Source organism: Rhyacophila brunnea, unplaced genomic scaffold, assembly GCF_057557595.1.
Source record: "Rhyacophila brunnea isolate RB1 unplaced genomic scaffold, BYU_Rbru_1.0 scaffold_12, whole genome shotgun sequence".
Classification (NCBI taxonomy): domain Eukaryota; kingdom Metazoa; phylum Arthropoda; class Insecta; order Trichoptera; family Rhyacophilidae; genus Rhyacophila; species Rhyacophila brunnea.
This window is the reverse complement of record NW_028232774.1, coordinates 16,076,616-16,090,853: the sequence shown is the minus strand read 5'-3', so window position 1 is coordinate 16,090,853 and position 14,238 is coordinate 16,076,616. Positions and strand designations below refer to the sequence as shown.

At 29.2% G+C, this 14,238-nt stretch overlaps 1 protein-coding gene across 1 annotated transcript in view; it reads left to right on the top strand.

The window, feature by feature from the left end:
* LOC147077830 (synaptotagmin-10-like) overlaps positions 1-14,238 on the top strand; it is a 224,929-nt gene that overhangs the window by 165,951 nt on the left and 44,740 nt on the right. Inside the window, exon 8 of the mRNA XM_085940143.1 lies at positions 8,710-8,830. Coding sequence (XP_085796269.1) covers positions 8,710-8,830 — 121 coding nt within the window. The remainder of the gene's footprint in view (positions 1-8,709; positions 8,831-14,238) is intronic.

Here is a 14,238-nt window from a genome sequence, read left to right as displayed (position 1 = left end):
CTTATACTGGAGATTAATACCAATAATTATGATATTGAATATTTGACTTTTAAGACTTCAAATTATCATTATTTACGTTAACCAAAAATTACGAGTAACGCAACGTAGCATGGAAAGCTGCATATTGGACATAACGCGGAAAACCACAAAATAAACTAATTGATAAGGAGGCAAAAAATAGTACGCGATTTGATACAGGTCGCTAAGCAGATGAAATGGCAATGGGCTGGACATGTCACTTGGTAAGTGAAGAAAAAATATTGAATATAGTGGTACCCAAGTGACAATAAATGACCATAAAGACACCGTAAAATCCACTGGATAGACGAACTGATAAATTTTGGTGGATGTACATGGCAACAAAAAAACTAGGGACCAATAATTATGGCAGGCTTTCATGATGATTATGTACCTACTTTAAAATTAATTAATATAAATATCCCTATAATAAATATAATATCGTTCATAGATGATTTAAAAATAGTATAATCTCGTTCCAACTGAATTTAAATCTTTCACTTGCTATACAAACTCATATTTGGAAGTTTCAGTTTAAAATATTAATTAAAATTTACTTACAAAACTATAATGTTTGAGACTTTCAGGGTTGTTTGTGATCGTATTTATTGCTTTTTGGGTGTTCACCGCGTGTACTTTGTTCTTCGACGTTACGGGACTGTTGCAGAGACCATTCTCAATATGTTATGATGAAGTCGTGTAGTGTAAGGTAGTGTAGGGCAAATGAATTTGAACGCGATCAAATTCCTTTTGACATTATTAGAGCGGCGTTCGAATTCATACTTCATCATAACATTTCTCTTGAGAATGGCTTCTGCAATGAGCCCGAAACTTCAAAGAAAGAAGGAAGAAGTACACGCGGTGTAAACCTAAAAATCCATAAATATGATGCCTATAAAACTGTAATAATTATCTGATACATAAATGACATTATTAATTATTATCAATTTTTACATTAACCAGAAATATCAACAGTAACAATTAATAACAAACTTCATAATAGATTTAACAATGGAATATAATATAACCTTAAAACAATTTGTGTTAATTAAATGTGTACCTAGGTACTTCAAACGTATTTTAATATATTTCAAGCTAGTATTTCTAAGTAATAGCTTCTGAAATTTAATTTATTTTCAAAGCAAATATGTGCTAACTAGCGCGTTATTAAAACGCATACAAATCTAATATACTGCATTAATATTACTTTTCTACATACATATATGAAAATGTTAACGTTCAAGGGCGTAGATATTATGAAATAATAACTTTTTTTTTCATCTTTATTAAAATATAATATAAAACAACCTAAACTTATGTTTCGTAGTTGGATTCTCTTTGACGTAATATTTTTTCATTTTTATTACTGCTTCGCAATCATTTTGTAGCCTTGAACCAATTTTTTATTTCCAATTCAATAAATATATATATTTTTTATATTTATCAAGCAATTTATTTATTTATTCAGTAATATGGTAGCAAACCAGCGTTTGGTCAATGTCCTACATATTATACACTCTTTTATAAAAAAAATACGGTTGACATTTTTGTAAAGAACATCGAAAATCAGTGAGCATGGTAAACAATGTAATACAAAACAAAAGCAATAATATCTTTTTATTCGACGAATAATTCACGAGATTTGTTAATGTAACATTATTTTATAGAACGTACATAATATGTATGTTACAACAATTATGTGTGTTCAATAATATTATGTTTGTTTTCCTAAGTAATACAATACAGAAAAAGTTATGATCGGTGAATAACATTAGAGAAAACATAAAACAATGTGTTATAAGTCAGAAATTTAACCTTCTGAATATATACAAGCTAGTAGCTACAATATGCCTAAATCATTTTTCGTAACAAAAAACACGTTGGTTAATAGTTAGTAATGATAACTTAACGCCCACGATTGCCAAGCGGCTTAAGCGTCGACCTATAATGTCGTGGATCCCAGGTTCAAATCTTGGATCTGGCAAATACAGATATTGTTTTTAAATTTATTTTTGAGTCGAAGTATGGACCTAATAGGTTAAGCAAGTGGCTAACATCGATTTCTCGTAAAAAAAATGTTAATACAAACCTCCACTTTGTGGAGGCCCATATGATCTTATTAGGATCGGATATGGTAAAAATCATAATAATGTAAGCTTAAGTTAAATAATTAAACAGGATTCTAGAGAAATCATAGAGTCAATTCACTCAGTGATATAGTCAATGGGTGAATGACATCAAAACTTATACAATTTCAATCCTTCCATTAACGCGTGAGTAAACATCACGCTAAGGTAAGCACGCATTCAATCGATCCGTCTGAAATCGGTCTGCGAAGGGTCGAAACATCTAATGGATTATTAGATGCTATGTTTATTATTTCAGAAAAGTAATTTAAATATTTACATAAAATATCAATTAACCCGTCGTATGTCAGACATATCAACTTATGTAAATATTAATTTTTCCTGTCGGATAAAATATTTAAACAAAAAAAAATGGAAATATTGCAAAACTGAATAACAAAAAAAGGCAATTAAAATTTTATGAATATAAAACTAATTTAATTTTAAGTGTAATATAAAAAAATAGGACCAGTTCATCTACTTCTAAAGGCCTGTTCGGACTGCTCCAGTGATTTAGTCGAGTAGCGAGTGATTTGGTAAAAAACCGTGTCTGAACAGACAAATTTAGTCGAGTAGTTTAGTAAAATGGTCAGTCAAGCCGATCCATTTTATTCTATTATTTCGACCGAGTAGCGATCCCCACCAACTCTCACTATATACTAAACAAGCCACGAAACAAGTCTGAACAGGCGAGCGCAGGCGAGTTCATTAGTTGCCGACTGCCGTAGGAATGGAACAACGTTTAAACGAAGCTTACTACTCGAAATAATATAACTCATAATTATTATACTTCAATGCGACAAACCGTCGCGAACGTGTGTTGATAGATCGGTAGATAAATGGTAATATTTCACAGAAAGCTTGTTGTTATTGAGGATAGGTAAAAAGGTACACATTATCTTATAATTATTATATATATTATATTATTATATATTATATATAATTATTATATTCATTTATTATTCCGTTTACTTTGTACACTCAGTATAAAGGATATTATGTCATGTCGGTAGGTAGTGTGGATAATCTGTTGATTAATACTTTGATAAATATTGGCAATATTTCACAGAAAACTTGTTGTTATTGAGAGTAGGTAAAGAGGTAGGTACACATTATCCTAGTGTTCATAAGAATAATTATAAGTTACTTATATTCATTTATCATTCCGTTTATTTTTTATAATCAGTAAGGATAATGGAGCATAAAATCAGGGGCGGATCAAGTCAAGCGGAGGCCTTGAGCGATAAAAATTTCGGGGCCCCCAAATTCAAGTTAGAAAAAAAAAATTTATACGTAGAAACTATCATTAATTTATTAACATAAAATATAACAAAGGTAATAGAAATAAAATAAAAAACATGTTTTAAATAAATTTTCGTCTTGCTTTGCAAATTCGTCAATTATTTTGGCAGTGTCAATTCGGTTTAAAATTTCTTGCTCTATATACAAAATGGCCATACTGTTTAATCTTTCTTCTCCCATAGTATTTCTCAAATAATTTTTTACACGCTTTAAAACAGAAAACGATCTTTCACCTGATGCATTAGATAAGGGGATTGTTAAAAAAATTCAATAATATTTCTACATTTGGGAATGTGCAAGACATTTCTTTGGCGACTCGATAGATGCCTGGTGTGGTTTTAATAGTGTGCATAAAGTACCTATCTATTACCTAAACAAACTACAAAAATACATAGGTAAGCATACAAAAATTTATGTAACCACAAAAATGTAATAGGTAGGTATCCTATGTAAATTAGTATTCATCAATAGGAATCTTGGACATAAATTGATTGAATTCAACTACGCCGTTTTTGTATAGTGTCATTTGAATTATTTTTGAAATTACAAGTTTATCTGACAGACGGCAGCACTCTCGTATCGCGTGAATGGTGTCCGTTTTAAAATATCTGTCGCTCTCGTTGCTCTGTTCATTTTGACACGTCACTCACTAATGCACTGTGTTCGGACACTTTTCAGTTACTAATTCACTAAATCACTTGCCACTCTATTAAATTACTCGGCCGGTCCGAACCGGCCTTAAAAGACACTGTCAATTGTTACAGAATATACAATAACATAGATATTTGAGAACAAACTTTTCAGAAAACAATAATATAATGGTATTTAGATAATTGAAAAGTTTGTTAAATATCTATATCTATATTGTATATATTGTACCAATTAACAGTATCCCATTAAAGTGGACGGAACCGGCCTTATTTATTATTAAAGAATTATTACTAAATTTCGTATTTGATTTTAATTCATACAATATAGTTCCACCAATAATTTACAGTTAACATCATAAACTACATTAAAATTTAGTACCTAACATTCCATCACATATATTAACCAATTTTTCTTTGTTTTGACCATGACCGATCCTAATAAGATAATCTATGCCTCCACCGAGTGGAGGTTTGTATTAACAGATTTTTTACGAGAAATATATGTTAACCACTTGCTTAATATATTAGGTCCATAATCTGACATATTTAAAAACAAAATGTGTATTTGTCCAGACTTATGATTCGAACGTGAGACCCACGACATTATAAGCCAGCGCGTAAGTCGCTCGGCCATTGTAGTATTAACCCTGCAAACAATAATTTATATTTAATTAATATATATAATTTAATTTAATAAATATAATTTTAGAAGACTGAGTAAATTATTCAACGAATATACCTCATTATCACTGATGTGTTCTTCCAGTACTAACGTATGAGTGCAAATTTGTATTAAAAAACGAATGGTGACACCACACGGTGTGTAGAAATGGATGTTTGGTATAACAAGGAAAAAATAAAGGATAATGCAAATAAAAGTATTGAAAACACTATAATATACTTAATACTTTGGACGCGGAAGACGCACACGGCGCGTAATGACCAGGCGGCCGATCGATGTAATTAACGTGCATTTTAAAGGGGGCAATTAAAATCTCATTATCTCTTCAGCAGCGAAAGCGTTAATATGAAGTGTAAAAACCTTGAAGTGGAAGTGGATACGCATAATGTTTGAAGAACCAAACGTCGTTGGACAACTTTCATCAGCTAGTGATACCCAAGAGATATTATAAGGTCTAAAACCCAAGCAGGGGGGTGATTAATCTATAAGATAATTAAGACTAGTATAATAAAATGACGTAAGAACTAAAACAAAATACATACGAGAGTAAAGACTGCAAGATGAGGTTTTTAGTCAGTAGTACATATTGTTATACTCGTATCAAAGCTGATGTATCAAAAAATAAATAGCTACTGTTAAAACAACTGCTTAATTAATATTCAGATTTAAATTCAAAAATAAAAACAAGTCGGTACTAATCAAAAGTGTTACAATATTACTCGTATCACCCTCTTTGAATATTATTTTACTATTTATTTCATGACATAGTGATTCATTACTTAGTTCAAATCGTTGACTAGTTTTCCCATTGCGTTTTTACAAAATATCTAATAAATCCTTAAAAATACATTTCATCGGAAAAAATATTCACCAGTTACGTTTACAAGTTCTTTATGCTTGCCGGCTTAAAAGACATGTCGGTTTTTTTTAGATACAAAGTGTGAAAGTGGTTTTTCTGCTGCGATAAATAACCAGCGGATTGCGTATTTAAGTAGTTAAGCAATCTGAAGTTTTGTACTTCAAAAGTTTATACCTGCAGTAAATGAGTAAAGTTTCAAAGAACTGACCCGGTTTACTGTCGAACGGTTTGCTTCAGAGCTTAACTACTTTGACGATAACTACCATGGAGAAACATAATTTCATCTTAATATATTTTATATCCGAACAACAACACTTGGCGTAGTTTCATCATAAACTCATTTATGAACATTATTTATTATAAAAACTCATTGATTGAAATACAGTTAACTTTTTTTCGTATTATTAATGCAATATTATGATTATTATAATTATTATTATATAATTATTATAATTAGAATGTTACATTCTTAAATTTGTGAATTATTCGTTGAATAAAAAAATAGCTAATGATATATTTTACAACGTTTTTATTAGCTCGTATTCTTGTTTGTCCAGTACAAATCTTGCAACCGTCTTGCTAGACATTTGAAACTTTTAGAATATATCAGAACACGATGCCAATGCATTCTTTTAATACTTTTAGCCATCTTTAAGCAGAATTTAATTCATTTTCAGTTAATTCTGTTTTGTATGGAAAGTTATTTCAGAAAAATCCGTAAAAAGTATAAGACTATTATTGGTTGCTAAGGAGGTGGTCCTAGCAACTAAATTATTAATATATATGTTCGTTACTATGGAAATCAAAATGAAATGTCAAAATGACATTTCAGTATTCTATATTTATTTGTTTGTTTGTTTTCTATTTACTTCATATCAAGTACAAGTTTGAGCGTATTGAGCATAATAATTCAACATAAAATTTAAAAACGTTGTATATAAAAAGTTCTTTTTATCTTGTAATTATTTTAAAATGAGAAATACGCTTGGTAAAAGAAGCAGAGAGTGAACACTTTTAACGTAAAATGACCAAGTGAAAGAATTTACTAGAAACTCGATACCATCAACCACAAGACTTACAGATGATAGAGAAAACTGGAGAAAGATGATCTGGAACTGAAATGTCAGTACAAATTCCGAAGTAATCACGAGCAGATTTACTTCAACTACTTAATTAATAATACATTTTCCCCAGATGTCTCTATAACCTCATTTTGTTTCATTATTGCTTCAGTATTTATCGATTATATTATCACATATAGTAAGTAAAAGGTCTTTTGGTTATTGACACCTGCTCCATACGCCTATATAGAAGAAACACTTGAGATATTAGATTTTTGTGATGTTTTTTTTCGTTGCCACTGCCTTCACCACTCAAAGTAATACGTTTCAAATTCACTCGTATAGTATAGTCAGATGTGCATACTTATATTGAAGTGTTTTCTGAGTAACTTGTATTACTTACGTCTCTGTTTACCCCTATAAAAATTATACGTCTCACCTTCACTACTTTATCACAATCTTTAAAAGAACATTATGTTTTAAAAAAGAAGAAAAATAAAATATAGGGTGTAATGTGTAGTGTATTTTTACAACGTTTTTCTTAGCTCGTATTCTTCTTTGTCCAGTACAAATCTTGCAATCATTTTTTAACTAACTTCCCGACTAGCTAGACATTTGAATCTTTTAGAATATATCAGAACACGATGCCAATGCATTTTAAATATTTTTAGCCATCTTTAAGTAGAATTGAATCCATTTTCAGTTAATTCTGTTTTGTATGAAAAGTTATTTCGACACCATTCTGGGGTCCTAGCAACTAAATTATTAATATATACTTACGTTACTATGGAAATCAATATGATATGTCAAAATGAAATTTCAGTATTATTTCTATCAAGTACAATTTTTTTTGATCGTTTAAGCTAGTCAAGTCAAGTTTATATGATTCAACAGAAAATTTAAAACCATTGTATATAAAAAGTTTTTTTTATCTTGTAATTATGTATATGAAAGTAAACAGTCAAATCAATATGATCGGATCAAAGCGAAATTATTGACATCCACAAAGTGCGGGTTAAACTTTTTTACGATGAATAGATATTAGCCACTAGATTTTTGCAAAGAATAAATAATACACACTGATAAACATGATATACTTTTCTGATCAACAGCTTCATGTATTTACAAAAAAATGCTTCTATACCAACTAGTCCAACGTACGTGATAATGGTATTTTATACCCAATTATTACATGATTTTGAAACAATCGTGTTGTTAAATGTACAATTTTATAATTATTGATACAGGTGCAATGTACGATTTTTGTAGAAAATTATATATTATTATTATTCCATTATGATGGTATTTTTTTAATTCATTAAACTACTATGAAATATATATAAATGGCAGAAACATAACGTAAAATGTTACATGTATTTTTTTAAAACCATTTTCAATTCTAATAATATCATAATAAAATTGACATCCACAGAGTGGACGTTGTATTATCAGAATATAATATTATGGAAATAAATCTGGTTTTATTCCCATATTAAAACGACGACGTTTAAAAATGTAATACTATTTCATGTTATTGTAACCTTAAAAAAGATAGGGCATCATAATGACATAATATATTTTATAAATGAAAACATCAATTCAATACCGATAGTTAAAAAAACATAGCGTCGTAGTAGCGTTAACATCAATTAATAAATAAGTAACAACCTCACTACATATCACAAATAATTTACAACGCTACATTCTTAATTCTTCTCCATTATTCATTGAATAAAAAAAGTATAATAATGTATTTTTAGGTTAATTGTTTATATTTTTTGACTATTATAGTAAAAAATATAATATCATAATATGTAATATTGTTACATAAACATTTAAACGGTGTTCTGACATTGTTTTCTCTCGTAATATCACACTCGCATTTGTGTCTAAGTTGACGAAATATTATGTAGCAAATTAAATATACGATACAAATTCCTTGGGCAACAATATTATTTTATCCACCAAAACGAGTTCATTATTTTAATGAAATTTGTGTATTATTTTTCAGGAGAAAATTCGACTTGGAGAACTAATGCTGTCTCTCTGCTACCTTCCTACCGCTGGACGACTTACCCTCACCATTATTAAAGGGAGAAATCTAAAGGCAATGGATATAACTGGATCATCAGGTAATATTATTATTTTATCTCGTTGTCTCATTCGGTGGTTTGTCAGATGTATTTGTGTAGAAATCTGTTATATTGGTTTAGAAAAAATATTTTAATATGAAACGTTGTTATTACGACATGACTGTCGTAAAGTTTAGGGTAATTCATCCAATTTATATGTTTAATGTGGGGTATTTTATTTAAAAAATCATAGATTTCACCCGATCGCGTATTGCCAAACCATGTTTATCTACCAGTTAGGCAGCGGAGTAGTCTTGGCTGTATCACAGCTTCACATCTACATTTCAATGCCACCCATAAAGAATATAATACCATATACTACTTATACACATCGAAGAAAAATTAAATAATATTTTTACTGGTTGTTTTGATATTTTTATGAAAAAACTTTAATTAAAATTTTAATGTTATTTGATGATACATACAAATTGAAAAACACTTCTGCAAAATATATAACCACTAGAAAAAATCTTTTTGAAAACAATGTGATACCCAGCAGGATTTGGACCTGCGCCCCTTGATAATCGTGCCCATGTGCATGACCGCCATGCTATTGATATCTTATATTATAATAGCAACAAATTTAACTAATTGAACAGTATTCTCTAAAGCGCTTTATAAATCACGTTACTAATTTTATTGGGAATCAGTCTTTGTATTTTAAATCAAGTATTTAAATACCTTAATTACTAATCGATGTCAGGATCACTTTTTTGTTATAACGTACTTGCACTGGCTAACAGTTCATGTTATTTGATGAATGGTTTTCCGAGCTGTTTTTCGTGTATTTTTAATAAAATCATACTTTGCATCAGATCTATTTTTTATTTTTTAGATATAAAAACAGTAGTGGCGAAGATTGGAGGTAGGCTGTTCTGATTTGACACAAATAGCGCACACTAAACTTTGTCAGTCATACATAATATCTTAACAGCCTACCTCCACCATTCGCCACTGAAGAACGGTAGATATCATTATATTGCCAATACAATACATTTAAATATGTTTTTGGTCCCGATTATTTTATAAGTGACAAGTTATTGAATTCTGAGCATGTCTTCTACGTCTAAAAAATAATCAAAACAAGACAGATATTTATTTCCCAACGCAATAAATTTTACTGTTGAAACAGTCTCCCAGTGCGTCAACGATTCTTAAAGCCTACAATCCCGGAAAACAAGGCCTTACAAAACGAAGACTTATTATTTCTTACTAGTCCTCTTAGACATTTCAAACAGATTCATCACCGTCTTTAAAACAATTGTAATATTTTATATTTTATCATTTCTAGGTCTATTATTTGTGCGCCATAAATTAATTGGCAGATAATCATACTTAACTTAATAATACATCACCTAGAGATTTTACTTTACATTTTTAAAATTTCTATTATGATAGCAGCAATCATTTTCTCTCTCTGCTGGCTTGGCAATCTATGATGATAACACTTTTATCTTAAAACTTTACTAAGAAAAAATTACGTACTTATATAACATAAAAAATATGTAATTTCGAAAAATGGAATCCGATTTTTAACAACTTGGGTGGAGAAAAGTAATATATTTTACAGTTCATACAGCGTATAATTTATAATATATTTTTTATAAATCCATTATACATAATATTATTCATCGAATTAAAATCAAATGACCCGCTGTTTTAAGGAACGATGTCCAACCACCGTTACTTGCAATCTCTTTTGCTATTCCTTGATATTTCGGATTATAGAACCAGGTAAAATGTTTGTAACACACCTTATAGCTAATTTTGGACATTTATATTATTATTAATGTGTCTACGTTGCAACAAACTCATTGTTATATTAAAATTTTGAATAAAAATCTCTCAGAAACATACATATTATTAGAAAAAATCTAGAAAACAATTTGGACCGAATAGGACTTGAACTTATTTCTTTCACTTCCCGGGTAAGTGCTTTGGCCTCTAAGGTATCGATTTGTCTATGATTTGTGCGAATTATTTCCTCTATTTAAGTTTTCATGTACTTCAAATTCAGGAAGCAATCTGCTTTATGATCAATTATGGTAAATGATATTACTAACATAATCGTAATATACGTTTGATGCTAATAAAATTTGATTATCTTATTTTGTATTTATGAATTATGAAATTATTATTTTTTGATTCAATATAGTTTTGAACCTTGAACACCTTGAAATATCAATACAAAATTGGTATGTTTTACGAATCAAATTACACTAATATAATATTTAGTTAAACAATACTATAAGATAGACTTTTATTATGACGATAATTATTATGTCTGCGATGAAGAATTGTTAACAATCTCTCTTCCGTAGATATCCGTAGACGCGTCGTAGCATTGCTAGAGTGTTTGCTACGCGGGGAGGTACAAAGCGTAGAAGGCTTTCCCAGGCACATTACTTCCGCCGACAACAGGTGGCAATGTTACTGACCCCATGATTTACTGCGCTCCTCCCACCCCCTTCATACTAAGGGTGGGTGCGAGAGGGGGAGTCGCAGCCTTGAGAAATAAACTTCTGTTTCGCCACGGAACGTTCTACTGAATTCTGAAACTTCTCAGACCTTCCAGTTTTGTGCGAATAATTGTATTGAAATAATAATATCCGTCTTATTTCGCCCTATTAGATAGATCTCTATTCATCTTGTAATTACACTTTTATTATATCTTCAGCATTATCAATATCCACCCTGTACTATATAATATTATTTAACCTTTCATTTATGATTAATTATACATACATTAGACGTGAAGTATGCATTAAATCCGTTCACTTTTTTCGGGATTATATTATTCATTGTTTTTTAATTTTCATTTTAAATTATTTTACAGTGATTATTTCAATATATTTTAATAAAAACAAGCGTAGAAAAGTAACAAATTTTAGTTATATTAAATGGCGCATAGTGAATTATACACGTTATCGCCAGTACATAGAAATAATGAGAGTAACTCCCGTGATTATTATTTATGCATGTATATTTATATTAATAAATAAATATATAATAATATATGCTTTAATCTAAAAAAATATATAATTATGTAAAAATGTATATCTAACTTTTATACTATTTTAATATTTACTTATAAAAAATTAAATCTGATACAAACCTAAATGAATTATATTATAACTTTTATAGCTATATATTACTTATATAGGTACACAAGCTTATAAAACTCTCGTGGGTTAGATTTATTTTGAAAACAGTATGTCTTGACTGAAAAAATATCAAAACATAATCTTTCATTCGACTGATTTTAATTTAATTAATAAGTTAGGAAAAAATTGACGAAACCTGTGAAGTAGTTTTATTTACCTAGTATTTTAAATCAAAAAACGGTTCTGCCATAGATTAACTAAAACTCTACGAAATATGCAATATAATATAATTTCACTGGTGTATCAAATTATATGATATAATAAAATTCAACCATAAACTTGAAAAATGTTGTAAAATATGCAGTCGTTAAACACTTTCATCATATTGTTTAGTAATGGTTTTTTTTTTATAATTAAGATATAGTATAAACAATGCTTTGTGGTATACCAGTGGGATTTTTTTGAAATGTCCTAATTTTAATGTATTTTTTAATCAAAGTAATATTGATTTTTATACAAAAAAAAATAATTGAAATTCTATTTAATTGAATCTAATATAGTTTATTGGTACTGTGACCAAACCAAAGCTCAAGAAGCTTTTATTCAGAAAAACTTCAACCTATTTTTCTTTGTAACTTTATTACCCACATTCGTGAAGAGTCAATAGATTTCATAAGCACATGTATTAACGATTATAATCGTATTTATAGTTTGTTACATTATACTAAGCGGAAGGAATTGTACTTACGTGTGTGTATTTATTATCTTCCTTCCAATCGAATAAATAGTATAACATTTTAGAAAATTTTGTTCTAATTAATTAAATTCAATGACAAACATAATATTTTATTTTTAAAACGGTTTTCGGCGCATATATTTTTGATATTTTAATAATTTTCGCCAAAAAAACTAATATTTTACAAAATATGTTGGTATCTTGCCTCCAGGACATACCTTTTTGAGGTTCTGGTCATAAAATAAAACAATAAATCTTTATACATTTATGTCTGTGTTTCAAGGTGAAACTGTGTTTTTGACGCAAAGGCAGATAAACATAAAACAGGACTATAAAAAATTTACACGACTGTTAAAATTTAGATATTCAATAAGTTTTCTAAACACAAACACTTACTTTCTTCTCCTTGTACTTAAGCATAGAGTAGGCCTTGACCTTCTCCGCAATCCTAATCATGAGAAACTTCCATCCAGTTATCTACTTCAGTGTCTTGAAATCTCGCTCAATGTGATCTACCCATCTTATATTGGATATAATACTAATGAATAATCATTCTAGTATTTGGTTTTCAAAATACCTACCAGTAGATACCTTCGGTATCTCGTACAATCTATCTAATCTAAGACGTCTCGTATATGGTTTTGATTAAATATGAATCCTTTTATTACTTTTTCGGTCATATCCTTGTCCACCTTGACGGACTGTAATTAGTTCATTGAATTTCATAAATATCACAGAGTACCCTCTCTTCAAAGGTGTTTAACATTCTTTGTAGTTTTGATCATTCACCTTGTCGCTTGAATAGCTCTTCCTTTTCAGTACACATTTCAGGGTATTGACAGAGGATATGGTGTGCATCCAGAACTTCTCTGCTATATGAACAACTAACAATACAAATATATTCTGTGAAATAGTTACATTTCATAAAATTTTCCCTTAAATTCCCTTTTCATTAAAAATCCCAAAAAAGCAAAAATTAAAAAAACATTGTTCGTTGTTACTTTTTATATTAACTTTTAAAATCCTCACAAAATATACGCTGGATATATAATAATATATCATATGAATATACCGATTACGTTAAACATAAAGAACGTGTATCCGCTTAAATACGTTCCTAAGATAGGATTAACAGAGCTTTTTATGAGCTTAAATAATAAAAAACACAAAAACAAGATTAGAGTTGTGTCGTGTTTTTACTTTGTCAGCCTACAGTGTATAGTTTTTTTCATTGTAAAGTTAATTATTTTGTAATACGTAAGCTTATGTTTTAATACTTTTCTTCGAGTAAAAAAGAATATATTTTATTATGTATACGTCAGATATATACCTACTAGAAAAAATCTTTTTAAAATACGACGCCTGACTGGATTAGCACCTGTTACCACTGGATTAGCTCCAATGTGCTTTACCAATTAAATTACAGGCGTCTTACTCAATTACGACGAAATTATCTAATAATTCTTACATGATATGCTTATTAATTTGTGTTAATTTTGTATATCGATTTTTGTGTTTTAAATCAAGGTATCAATTATTAAATTCTCTATTTACTAAACGACCTCCGG